At 40.8% G+C, this 13,530-nt stretch overlaps 1 protein-coding gene across 1 annotated transcript; it reads left to right on the forward strand.

Moving 5' to 3' along the window:
• Nucleotides 1–1,928: 1,928 nt before the first annotated feature.
• On the forward strand, nucleotides 1,929–10,863 carry LOC114451391 (Y+L amino acid transporter 2). Its single transcript, XM_028429958.1, has 12 exons — nucleotides 1,929–2,138; nucleotides 3,903–4,208; nucleotides 4,426–4,601; nucleotides 4,714–4,856; nucleotides 5,741–5,866; nucleotides 5,954–6,098; nucleotides 6,185–6,308; nucleotides 6,851–6,954; nucleotides 7,049–7,145; nucleotides 7,239–7,388; nucleotides 8,336–8,519; nucleotides 9,122–10,863. The coding sequence occupies exons 2-12, from the start codon at nucleotides 4,080–4,082 to the stop codon at nucleotides 9,214–9,216; spliced, it is 1,473 nt and encodes a 490-aa protein (XP_028285759.1). The 5' UTR covers nucleotides 1,929–2,138; nucleotides 3,903–4,079; the 3' UTR covers nucleotides 9,217–10,863.
• The last annotated feature ends 2,667 nt before the right edge of the window (nucleotides 10,864–13,530 follow it).

Genomic DNA, 13,530 nt, shown 5'->3' on the forward strand with positions numbered 1-13,530 from the left:
GAGCTGCGTCAAGGCGTCGCAAAAATAATAAGGGCAAGACCGGAAGAGGGAATACTGATCCTCCAAAATAAAAGCACATAAGTATCCTTAATTGAATAAAGAGGTTGGCACACTTTCATATTTGTAGCCTATACCATTGCATACTATGTTGAACACATCAAGATACACAGATTATACAGAGAAACAAGTAGGCACAGTGCATACTGTCACACTGTAGTGTGTGTGGACACAACAAGGGTTAAAAATCAAAGACTAAAAACATTTGTCGGTTTTGTTTTAAATCCTCTCTCAACACACTGACTTATAGTCAATCCCCCTGGGATTAATAAAGTATTTCTGATTCTGATTCTGAAACATTGCAGTGTACAGAAACAGTTTTATTTTGAAAGTCGTGGCAGGAAGTCGCCACTCGTAACCCAGTGAGCTTGGCGCTGGTACCAGCAGGGAGCGTTTATAGGTGCCTGTGGAGGATTCTCTCCCTTCTGCTATAGCCAAAGCCCTGACAAACCTAATGTCCTCTTGTACTGTGGAGCTCGGCCTGTGCTCTGACAGCTGACTGTGAGGATGTCTCCTTTTGTTTCTGTGGTGCTGAGCAGGTACTGAGCACCCTCTGTCCATGGTGCTGAAAGAGAGAGCGAGAGAGAGAGAGAGAGAGGAAAAACTCTCCAAGGTGTTAAACTTGGTTTGAGCATAATAATATTGTGGTTATTTCAGTTTAAATTATCCACAACATTTTGACTAAATTTGAGCAGAATGGAAAAAAAACAAAATTACATGTTACCTATATGTATTTATAGAGCCATTTCAAGGCATTCTTTTTTAATAATTAATAATCTTTGCAGAATCACACCATTTATCATTAGTTATAAGAAAAAAAGATACAACTGATGGTCAGACACTGATCAATAAACAGATGAGGGTATTATGAATATAACCACTAGGGGGCAGCAAATTTCAAACTATCCTTAGGAGCAGGCCTCAGAGACATACAGCTTTCAGTGTAGACCCATTCACTTCACAGACCAGTCTTCATTTAGTCTGATGTCTTTGATTCATTGTAAACATATTTCAGTGTATTTGTAATCACATCTGCCATTGATTCGTCCGACTCGTGCTGTGCTATAACTTGTGGGCCCTCAGCAGTCGATATGATTCAAACGACAAACTCCTTATCAAGAAGCATGTGTTTGCGAAGATAACAAAAGTCTTTACTGTTTATTTGAAGTGTATGGCCAGAGACCTTATGAGTGGCCACTGATTAACCAGCACAGAGTGTTTTAGCTGGGGTTTAGAGGAACTAAGGAACAACTGAAAGAAATTCATGTGGTAAAAACACCAGTCAGAGTATACTCACATAAAAATAGGTTGAATAGGTTAAGAATAAAAGCTATTAAGGACATTAAAACTGTAGAATTACATTTCAAGGGCGAGGGTTGTGGGTCAGTTGTGTTGATAAATAAGGTGACCCTAAATAGACTGATTGAAACAGATTGAATCATCATACTATATCATAACAGAGATACAGGCAACCCAGATCTGGGTTGCTGCCAGAGGACAGCCACATCTAGATGTGTTTTATGTGCCCTATATCTGGCCTGCAGTCAACAAGCCAAAATTTAGGCTACACTAAAACTTCTTGAGGATCCTGTATTTTTCATCCTTCATTATGTCTCAGACACTGCAGAAAACGGTAGTAATATTTGATGAGGATATCATTTATTTATCTTTACAGAAATGTCTCACAATAAGTGTTTAAGAATGGATGTCAGGAAAATAAAAAGCTACTTCTAATTGGCTGACAGAGGAGCTCACTGCACACCTGTGTGACCTCATCACTTCTCCAATCAGAGCACAGATTATTGCGCCGACGGCAATGTGTGGGGGTACGAGCAAAAACAGAACATGTAAAGCGATGCAACGGTAACGCGGTTTCGTTAAAAGATAAAGTATGACTGTTAGCCTACAGAGTACCTAATTATCTGGCCCAGCCCCAGCCCTTGTGCTTCTGCTGGTGGGTGTAGTCAGCCATCCTCTGGCGGCTGTTAACGAGGAGGAGCTAGTTGATGCTAACTGATGTGGACTAGCTGGCGGTTGCACACATGTGTGATACGACACATGAGGAGGAAGTTGCGGCAGAGGTAAGTGTTGTCTCTTTCAGTCTTTAATCCTCGGACACACGCATCATCTCACACTTTCACACTGGCTGTGGTGGTGTGTGTGGGAGACTCTTTTCCACTCGGACTAACCATTGTTACATTCTGTACACGTTAGTAATGTTAGCATGTGTACCAACTTCAGCATCATGCATGTTCATCACTAGTTGCGTAACTCGGCTAGTTTCGTTAGCTTTATGCTACATATAAAGCCCTTAAAACATGGTAGTGTTTAGCTTTCCGCCTGTGTTGGCTTAGGATTTTGATTAGTGCATGAGTACATGGTTTAATCGATACACCTCTACTCTCTTAGAGTCTGTATCAGGCCAGTGCTAACAAGGCTATCATTCCCTGGTGCTAAGTATTCCAAGAAAGCTTAACAGGAAATTGCATGTGCACCGGTTGATTGTTTTAAATCACCGTTGTATCCACACAGTAGCTCGTGTGTCAACAATTCCACGGAGGCAGGAAATGTTGGGACACAACGTACCAGAGAGTTCACGCATCGTGTCCCTGTCCCCATCCTCTTTGCGCTTTGACCGGTGTTACGTTGACTTCTGCCTGCCTGCAGGGAAGCGGATGCATCGCGGGAGCGCGCACAGCCAAAGTTTAAGCTTATAATAATTGTAGCAGCTGACAGCTTCTTGTGTGGAGTTGATTGTTTTGCTACATCAGTGTGTCATTAGGTGCTAGAACCGCAGTAAAATGTGTACTGATCTCTGCATTCAAAACTCTTAAGACTCTTTGTAGGTGTGTTTGAAGTATGTGGGGGTTACGCACAGTGTGTTCTATTAAATGCAGAAAGTAAATATCAGGTTTCTTTTTCGCTCTCTTATTTGATAATGATGATCCTTGTCACTGCCCAACCCCCCTCTGAATTAAACATTGTACAGTGCATACTTTTAAGGAACCAGTGTGAATGCTGTCAATCCTGTCTGACAGACTGAAATAGTCCTGCTCATCAGCTATAAAACACCTCTGTCCATAGCAGTACACTCTGTGTAACCTTTGATCTGTAAATGATTCAATCATGTCCCTATCAGCACGATGCCTTGACAGTGGGACATCCTTGCTGTTAAAACTACTTGCTACTCATCTCTGCCAAATAATGATTTGTCTCTCAGATGTTTGTTGTACCACAATCACAAACCTTATTCAGGAGAATACGATGAAATAAATACTGTTTAGTAAGGTTTACAAAGTAAATATTAAATTCTGTTCTGTTCATTTTGTTTGTATTGGTAGGCGTGCTGTACTGTAACAGGCATGCATATATTAGTAATTTGCAGTAGTATTTACCCATCTGTTTCTGGGTAAATTATGAGTAAATAAATGTAGAATATTATCATTTCCTCCACAGTTGTCTTGTCATCTTGTGATTGGCACACAAGCTGCAACAGCCATATATTAAATTAAGGAAGCCGAGCAGATGCTCATGTAATTATCGGTCTAATAAATGGGACACATGGCGCTTGTTTTTACACACCAGTTGCTACTGTGTGTTTGTAGTGAAAGCCAAAGAAGTTAATATTTTGATACTAACAAATGTTATGAAATATTGTCAGAAAAATCATTGAGGTCTGTCTACTATAGAAATGCAAATGCACGCCTCGAGTCGACATGACTCATCAGAGGGGTGAATACAAGTGACGTGCTGAATCAGAAACACTTAACTCACATCCTCTTAGGAGAGCTGCTGAAGTGTGTGAAGCATTTCTATGTGACTATGTGTCTTCGTTTTGCTTGCAGACTGTCCCAGAGGAGCGGTGTGCCTTCCATTGAATGGCTGAGACAAGCATAGCCTTCCAGTGACACCCGACCCCAGGCTTTTCTCCTTTGTCTGCTCCTCTGCCTAATAGTTCTAGTGCTTTTTGTTTCCTCTATTACTGTGCCTGAGTTGAGGCTGAAGACTGTAAACTCCTCAAAATGGTTGCTGACGGTGACACAGCTTCTCACGACAGTGGTGTGCGACTAAAGCAGGAGATTTCCCTCCTCCACGGGGTCTGTCTCATTGTGGGAAACATGATCGGCTCTGGCATCTTTGTCTCACCTAAGGTAGGAGTCTGCTGCTTTTTTTAAGGACAGTTAGCTTATCTAGACTGATTTGATTGTTGTTTTAAGAGAAAATAATTCTTGTCCTTTTTGTCATTTGATTATACAACACGTGCATTTACCACCGTGTTGAAATGAGCTTGTCGTTACACTAAGCACACATTATGTGATATTATTGCACACAGTCTCTGATCATCTGTGCTTGTGTGCAATCCTGCAGGGCGTGCTTAGGTACACCGGGTCATTTGGTATGTCCCTGGTGGTGTGGGCCATCGGTGGGGTGTTTTCTGTGTTTGGAGCATTATGTTATGCTGAACTTGGTACCACCATCCGTAAATCTGGTGCTTCTTACGCCTACATCCTTGAAGCCTTTGGAGGCTTGCTGGCTTTTATTCGGTATGTAGCCTTTTGCTGTTAACAAGTATTTCAAATGACAGCCTTTACACAGCTACTTTTTTACGTGTATCTATTTAACTGCTTAACAATAAGTGAGTTGATTCTGTTGTAGACTGTGGACATCCTTGATGATAGTAGAGCCCGCCTGTCAGGCAGTGATAGCCTTGACCTTCTCCAACTACCTGGTCCAGCCCTTCTACCGGACCTGCACAGCCCCCTATGACGCTGTCCGTCTCATTGCTGCTGCCATCATATGTAAGGCCTTCTCTGTAATATACACCTGCGTTGTTTACTTAACAATTACTGTGCAAGCTCTGTATAAAAGGGACTGTTGTTTTAAGCTGTCCTGAAAGCTGCAAGATCATATGTAAATGTTTACTGTTGAGTACTTAAGCCAGACGCCTTGCCCTTGAACACAGTTGAAAAAGTTTTGATCCATGTGTACCACCTGTGCAAACAGGAGAATTAATTGCAGGGTGTTTAATGTTTGAGGAACAGCTTTGAGGAAGCTGCAAAGAACAATACATTAAACCAAACACTGTAAAATACCTGTGGAAATGCTTTCCACAGGTATTTTACAGCACTACTTGAACAAATTAAAACGAAAGTTGAATTTACATTTGTAGACTTGTGGTTAAGTTTTTTTCAAAACAAAGCTGCTTAATCAACTGTTGTAGTCTTTGCATTTACAAAGATAACATTGTATATCTGCTGATATCCTCAAACGCAGCTATTCAACAGTCAACCTGTTATGTCTGTTTATACAACTCAGCATGTAGCACAGAGAAGGACGCCAAGAAGGAATTAGTGTGAGTAGGATGTCAAAAGAGAAACACAGAACAACCTGCTAGCTTAAGGAAGAACATATTACTGACACATCAGTTTGTACCTCCAACACCCGCTCTGGTTTCAGTGTAATAACTGTGCAGTATACATATAGATGTATATTGTTCTCTGTGAATTTATCCTTATTTTTATTTTAATACTTTTTTATACATGTGCTTGTATAATTTCTAGCAATGAGGATTTCCCCTATGCTGGACTAAAAAAAGGATTATCTTACATCCCCCCTTTTATGATGTGTAATGTAAAAATGAGCTATCAAAGGTCACTTCTGCCGTGTTCTGTATTTCCCACAGGTCTGCTGACTTGCGTTAACTGCATGAAGGTGAAGTGGGGTGCCATTCTTCAGGTTATCTCCACAGTAGCCAAGGTCCTCGCTCTAATTGTAATCATCATTACTGGTCTGGTGAAGCTGGGACAAGGTATGACTCAAGTAGCTCTCGTCCGTTAATGGTGACCATTTATTAATAAAGACTGGGTGACTCATACACATCAGTGTTTTTGTGTAGGTTTTGACCAGAACTTTGAGAACTCGTTCAAAGACTCCAGACTGGACCCTGGTGATATGGCATTGGCTCTCTATTCAGCCCTGTACTCCTATTCTGGCTGGGATACTCTCAACTTTATTACTGAGGAGATCAAGAACCCAGAGAGGTGCAAAGTCATTTTGTTTGAGAGATGTTACAACAATCTAACATTGTGTTAACCTCCCATAAATGTCTCCTTTTTTTCTACTGTAGGAATTTGCCCTTGTCCATTGCTATTTCCATGCCCATTGTCACAGTGATCTACATATTGACCAACATTGCTTACTATGTTGTCATGGATGCTGATAGAGTGCTCAGCAGTGAAGCTGTTGCTGTGGTGAGTGTCTGGAAATAATCAACATAGGTGCAGGCTTGTTGGGCTCCAAATATGCTGTAAATAAGCACCAACTCTGATTGTGTGCTGTCTGCTCTTAGAACTGTAATGTTATCTAACTTTGAGCCTCAGGGGCAGCAGTTTACTGTCATCTCTGGGTAGAAGCCAGTGGCTGTAGCATCTGGTTTCAGTGCTGCCTTTTGGGTATCTGACTGTAGGAGTCAAGATGACAGGAACCTCATTAGCTAAAGAGGTTAGCGCTCCACACAGGAACAGGAGGGAGATCATGATGTGATTAGTGTATTGGTAGAGGAAGAATTGTATTTAAGCTTGCTGTCAATGTTTAATGGATTTTTATTAGTTTCATCTTAATGGTTTACTGATGCTCTGTCAACATGCCAGGGGCAGTGTGCTTTTCTTTATCTCTGTGTGCTTACAGAAACCACACACAGTTCATTCTGGTGTTCATTTGATCTCAGACTTGTCTTTGCATGAACCACATTAGAGTACTAGAATGTGAGTGGTGAATTTGAATATCTTCTCAGACGTTTGCAGATGAGGTCCTGGGCTGGGCTCGGTGGCTCATTCCTCTTTCTGTGGCCATTTCCTGCTACGGCGGCCTCAACTCTTCAATCATTGCTGCCTCGAGGTCAGTGCGCACTATTGGACTTCTTCCTGAAGTGCCAGGCCACATCATGAGCGTTATTTTCCACCCTCACAACAACATCTGTTTTCTCCTGCAGGTTGTTTTTTGTTGGTTCCAGAGAAGGTCATCTACCTAATGTCCTGTGTATGATTCACATTAAGCGTTTCACTCCAATTCCAGCCCTTCTTTTCAATGTAAGTATCCTGTTATTTCAGTGGAGATTGAAATAAGTGTTGTTTTTTTTTTCATTACTAAATGTAATGTTTTTTGTGTGTTGTTTTTCCCAGGGTGCCATGTCTCTAGTTTATCTGTCTGTACCAGATGTTTTCCAGTTGATCAACTACTTTAGTTTTAACTACTGGTTGTTCATCGGAATGTCCATAGCCAGCCAGATCTACCTTCGCTTCAAAGCTCCTGATCTGCACCGGCCTGTAAAGGTAGATGAACTTCTAAAATGTGACTGCATTCCACTCAGACGCTTTCTGTTTATATGGAAGATGTATGAAACAAGCACAGACATGACATTTAGTTCAATCGGAGGGTAACAAAAGAAACAAGCACAGCTTCATTGTTATGTAATGCAGCAACTGTCAGGCAGTTTTGGTATCTGGTGTACATTGTCAGATTTCTTCCATTGTAAGCTGTATTTTATTTTCCAGACCTGAGTCTGAATAGGTGTATTTTCAAGCTGTAGCATGATTGGAAAGTTGAAAGAACCATATGTCTGAGAGTTAGCATAGATGACCATGATTTGTTGTTGACCACATAATGCAGTTAAAAGCAGTCAGGCCAGCGGTTTTTAAATCCATTTTGAATGATATCTGTTAATAAATACCCCTCAGCCTTCATGCTGCTAACACTTCATAGTGTAAAGACCTTTATTGTCATAACAATGCCATGCATCTTTCAACCCCTGTACTCACCCTACCCTGTCATGAGAGATGCATGCTGGGTAAACAAGAACAAATGTCATCTTTTTTATCATTAATTATATCTTCAGACAACCAACGCTTCTGAAAAAAAAAAATGTGTGAGCATAAAAAGTAACAAACAAAGAAAATGCTGTCCTGTAAACAGATGCACCGCTGCATGTGCTCTCTGAAGCATTTTAGACATGTATTAATGTTTGTTTAACCATCAACAGTGCCTGCATCACAGGCCTGACCACCCTCAGTGCAGGCTGTAGTTATGGGTTGTGACAATGTTCAAAGCCCATCATGTTTTGATGGATCATCAGTAATAGTTCTGCACTGTATATGGGCTGAAGGAGTTAATGAACCAGTTCAATCATTGTTATTCTAATATTGTCTTATGTTTTGATCTTCCTCGTACTCTTTTTACTGATGCCGTCCACCTGTGCTTTCCCTCTCTTTGCTCCTTGCAGCTGTCTTTGTTCTTCCCAATAGTCTACTGCCTGTGCAGCATATTCCTGGTGGTGGTGCCCCTCTACAGCGACACTGTGAACTCTCTTGTGGGAATTGCCGTGGCACTGTCTGGTCTACCAGTCTATTATATTTGCATCCATTTGCCACCAAGCTCCAGACCAGCGTTCCTTGGCAAACTGCTCGGTAAGAAACGGTAGAGCTTCAAATTCTAAGTGCATCTGAATCATGTACATAGGTAGCTGGGTGCCAAAATGTTGACTCTGTGTTGGTAATGCATCAACATGTTGATGAAGATCTCAGTCGTCCAGGTCATTTTCATTTAAAGGGTTAAAGGAAGGTAACTGGACTTACACATAGAGTTTTCTTGAAGACGTTTTGCTTCTCCTCCAAGCAGCTTCATCGGTTCTAACTGCATTATCCAGACAGATATCAGCCTCGCCAAGGTCTTGATCTGGTTCCTAATTGTAATTTCACATAGACTATAAAACAAGTTGTCACTGTGTTTTTACTTGAAACATAAACTGAAGCTGACAACACAGTAGCACAGTAAACAATGTCTTTCTGAGTCCTGGAAAAACATCCAAAAGCAGCTTACTGGTCTTACACTTCTAGCATACCAGCAAATGTAGATGAAGTAAGTGATGCCTTAGAGATTTAGATTAGTGTTTCAAAGTTCAGTGCACCATAAAACTCACACTCTGTAAAGGCATGACATGTCTTTACAAAGTATTAGAGGGATACTTCCTACTAATACTATTAACTATGTCTTTTTTCTGCAACTGCAGATCAAATCTCTCTGTACACCCAGAAGCTATGTATGTGTTGTGTGGCCTCGCCAGACATTGATCTGGACAACTTGGACCCAGAAAAGCTGGAATAACAGAGCAACCATGGATTCCAAACAGCGTAAGGAGGAATGGAAATGGTGGAACAGATGGAGGTTGCTGATGATGAAGACGCAGGAGAGATGAGCATACCTCTTGACTTCCTTTACTTTCACAAATGTGCCATATTGAATGAAGCACTATACAGATGAACTCTTGGGAAACACACACATGCAGTGTTTATTCCACATGTCCATACACTGCAGCTCACACACTCTCACACACACACCACAGCTCTTGAGTTTATGGGTAAGAGCAACAGTTTGCACAGTTTGACTTTATATGCCATAGATAGAGAAGGCTCTGTTATTCAAGGACCACATAAGCTACTTTGAGCAAGAGGAGATTATTTACATAAAGTGCTGTTACTACTTTATCCCAACGTTTTAACAGTGGAATAGTCCAATTTAAAATGGTCTTACTATAGCTATGATCGGACATCCGTCACCATATATATCCAGCTTTCTTTCCATCCACCACATGTGCAATGTTTTACTTCTTAAAACCAAATTCTTTGATTGCATTTTCAGGGCTATGTTTGATTTATGGTGCCTCCTAATGGTAGCTAATATTACCGTCCATCGACAAGCTATATGATTTTATGTGCACAGCGTATGTGTCTTAGCTCATGTTGAAGTAGCTGTCAGTCATTTTTTTCATCTATGTACAACATATACAGTAAGGAGGAAGGAATTATTATTGTATAATAATAAGGCATTTTTGGATACAAACCTCAGGATTGACCATGCTGACAAGCACACGTTGTTGCTGATGTTTAATTGTGTCTTTGGAATTCTCTGTTGTCTTATGAGTTTATATCAAAGATAAAATATATATAATGTTTAGTTGCCTTCCTGATATTTCTCCGGCTTGGACCATGTCTTTACAGTGCATGAACAATATAATCTTTGAGCGTCCAGCTGGTCCATGATCTTGTAGCAAACAGCTCTCATGAGATTTTTAGCTGTAGTGCGTTGACCTACAGGGAGAAACGTGTGGTGTGCGTTGTATGGTTATCCTCTTAAACTGTATGTGCCTTCATTCTGTGAGTGTGCCTATTTTTGGATATTGTAACTTGACCACAATCATTAACACCATACGCTGTAGTTTGCCAAATGTTTATATACATTCTTGTAGTTCGTTAATAGTTTCTTCAAATTTGAAGTGACCTCACCAGACAGATGTTGTCAGCTGGAAACAATTGAACCTTAAATCTAAAAATCTACACAAGAACTTCCACAGCACCAGCTAGCTACCAGAAGCACAAATATATTTGTTATATGTAGAGCACTTCTGCTGGAATCCAAGACATCATTTACGTTAAATAAGTAAGTTGTGTGTTATATCGCATTAAACACAAAGATAATTTTAATGTAAAACCATATATTGCCATGTTACAAACTTATTATACTCTGTACTATAAGGAGGATAATGTTACTATATGACATGTGTTGTTTAATTGGGTACCAAATATGTGTTTTCTTATTAGCTGTGTTTGTAGATTTGTTTGTTTGTTTTTATTTATTATATTTTCAGACAAACCAAATGGTAAAAAGAAAACTTTCCAGGTTTTGACAGAGGCAGCAATGTGCTCTGTGTTTTATTCGAATAAAATTAAGTACAGAAAGTGCGTTTATTGTTTACACTTTAGTGACTCTGACTCTTCTTTTCCTCTGCCATGATTTGACCTGGTCATAAATGTGTGTACAATTCTCTGCCTGCAGGGACACTTCACAGCCACTAGAGGGCAGGTTTGCATCAATATCATTACATCTGCATCATTTTTAAACCCTTTTGTTTTATTTTGTGCATGGGTTACTGGAACATTTCTCTGAATTATTGCTTTGTTGTGATGTTTAGTTAACTTTTTTGTTTGCTGTCTTTTTAACCAGGGAAAAAAACTACTGACTTTTTTACTCCTGTTGTATCTTTTTAACTGCACACAGTGCCTTGTGTCTTTGTCGTCTCACAGTCTACCTTCCTTCTGTCCTTCTCAGGTGAAGCTCTGCCCCCTGTCCATCCAGCCACCTTGTCTCCCTGGAGGCTCGGTGCAAAAGTGTCACGTTTCATCAGGGTGTGCACTCTGTGCTTTAGATGCCACCCATCAATAGGTGCTCTCTCCTGGGCAGAGAGATAGGCCTGACTGTCTTCCTCCTCAGAACTGAGGGAGTTGGGTTCCACTGACTCATGCATAAAAGATAAAGCAGTGGAGGGGAAATGTAGCTGAGCACCACCACAGCTAGTGTACCTGCTCTCTCTGTGCCTCTTGCACAGAGTGGCGGACACACTGTGAATTATTGCTTTTAAAAGCTCTGGCCTGCTAAGGTGGTACTGTACACTGCTGATGCTGTGGATGGAGTGTCTGTCCTGGGGATGGGCAGGAGAACCAGGGTGCTGTTCTTTGATGGGTGAGTGGCCATTACATACAAGAACCATCTTGGCATCATGGAGCTGCCTCGACGCCTGAACTGGATACGAAAGCGACCATGGAGGCCTCATGTCTGCCGCAGGGAGTTCAACCGTGAGTACAGCATGTGTTGATGTTTATCAGTCATGTATGGGAACAACTGGTAACACTGCTTGATTTCTGTTGCTATTCTTCTCCTTTCAAAATGTCATCTCCTCTCTGAGCCCGTCTTAAATTGTCTAAGTGCTGCTGTGAACCTGAGGATTGTAAATGTAAACATGTTGCTCCATTTTTTTGCTCCAATTACTCATGGGACGGTGCCGTCTCCACTTCCATCCCCCCACACTCAACTACAGGTGTCAAATACAATTGATGTTGAGCAATATGCAGTGTTGGGGATGCAGAATGGGATGTAGCCACACACACACAGAGGTTGTCAGCCGACACTCGATTCGATCAGACTTGGATCGTGAATGTTTAATTCTATCTATGTCTGCATGTGTAGGATCAGATTGTGGGAATGAAATGGAAGGAATGGATTACAGAACTCATGTGGCCATGCCAAAATACCACTTGGTACAAACTGCTTACAAACTGTAATGGCATCAAAGGTAACCATCCCCCCCCCCTCCCCCCCGCCCGGGCCTTTTAAAAATGGTTGTGGATTGTGTACAGCTGTGTGAACTGAATACAGCTATAGTAAAAATGGAGTCTTGATCGGCAGTCTGAACATCTGTCCAGAGTTTTTGCATCATTATCTCATGTCAGAGATCAGATGATGGTACTAGTTGTTTGATTTTTTTGAGGCAAACATAATGAGAATAATTGATTTCTCTTAGCACTTAATTTTCATTCTGGGGTTTAAAAAAAACATTTGTTTAGTTGTCTGTTGAGTGTGTGTGCTGGACTGCTAATTGGATGCTCAGCATTGTTGAGTTGTTGTTAATCGACTGAGTGGTTCTGACAGCAAGCAAAGCTTGGAATGAATTGAAGTGCATTTTTTTAAGAGAAGGTGTCCTGCATGAGTGGTCGCTGCTGTTTTATGGAGTCACTGAAACCTATTATGGCTTCACAGGTGGGTTGTAATAACTGCTAGCAGCAGCCAGACATTCAATTAAAGAAGCAAGGAAGCAATAATTTACTAATGAGAAAACGTCTTGTAACTTGTCTAGACATTTTATAAAGACGTTGGCTTTTCAACATAAAATAGCAGTTTACATAAAACAACTTTTGCCTGCTTCCAACGTAACATCAACATGACTTCACAGATCATTACATCTGTATGACAAATGCACTGAAAACTGCCCAAACAATGAAACATGAAACAATCCTTCCAAAAGCCTGGATATCTCCTGCTTTATTGATTGTCTTGCATTTGCTACCATTCTGCCTGTTTGCCTGAACAGCAGCATCCATTTTAAACCTGCACATTAAAGAGGAAAGTGCTGTGTTTGAAGGTTATTGATGATATCTTCAGGAGGTCTGAGTGGCTTTGTCTGCTGCTGAACATCTCAGTATTTATTAATAAGAACCTGCAGTGTTTTACTGGCCAACCTTCCTTCCAAGGACATGTCTTGAACATGTGTATATATATATGAGCTGCAATGCCTTTTACATTTGGAGTGAGGAGTATTTTTCTTCTTTTTTTTTCCTCACAGTCCCAGCTTCCTCTGTGTATGATCAATAAATTCAGTTGCTTTTCAATTGTTAGCAGTACATTTACTCTGCTGTCTTATATGCCTATTTGCCCTCTATACTCAATTTTATGTTTTATCAATTACACGTTTCTACATATATTCTAAGTGGAGGCAGTAGCCATGGCAACCACCTCCTTTTAAATTTAGTAAATAGAGGTGACTCACTTTTGACAGCCCACATGTCCTTTGTTTTCCCTGCAGGGCCA

This window comes from Parambassis ranga, chromosome 2 (genome assembly GCF_900634625.1).
Source record: "Parambassis ranga chromosome 2, fParRan2.1, whole genome shotgun sequence".
NCBI classification, from domain to species: Eukaryota; Metazoa; Chordata; class Actinopteri; family Ambassidae; genus Parambassis; species Parambassis ranga.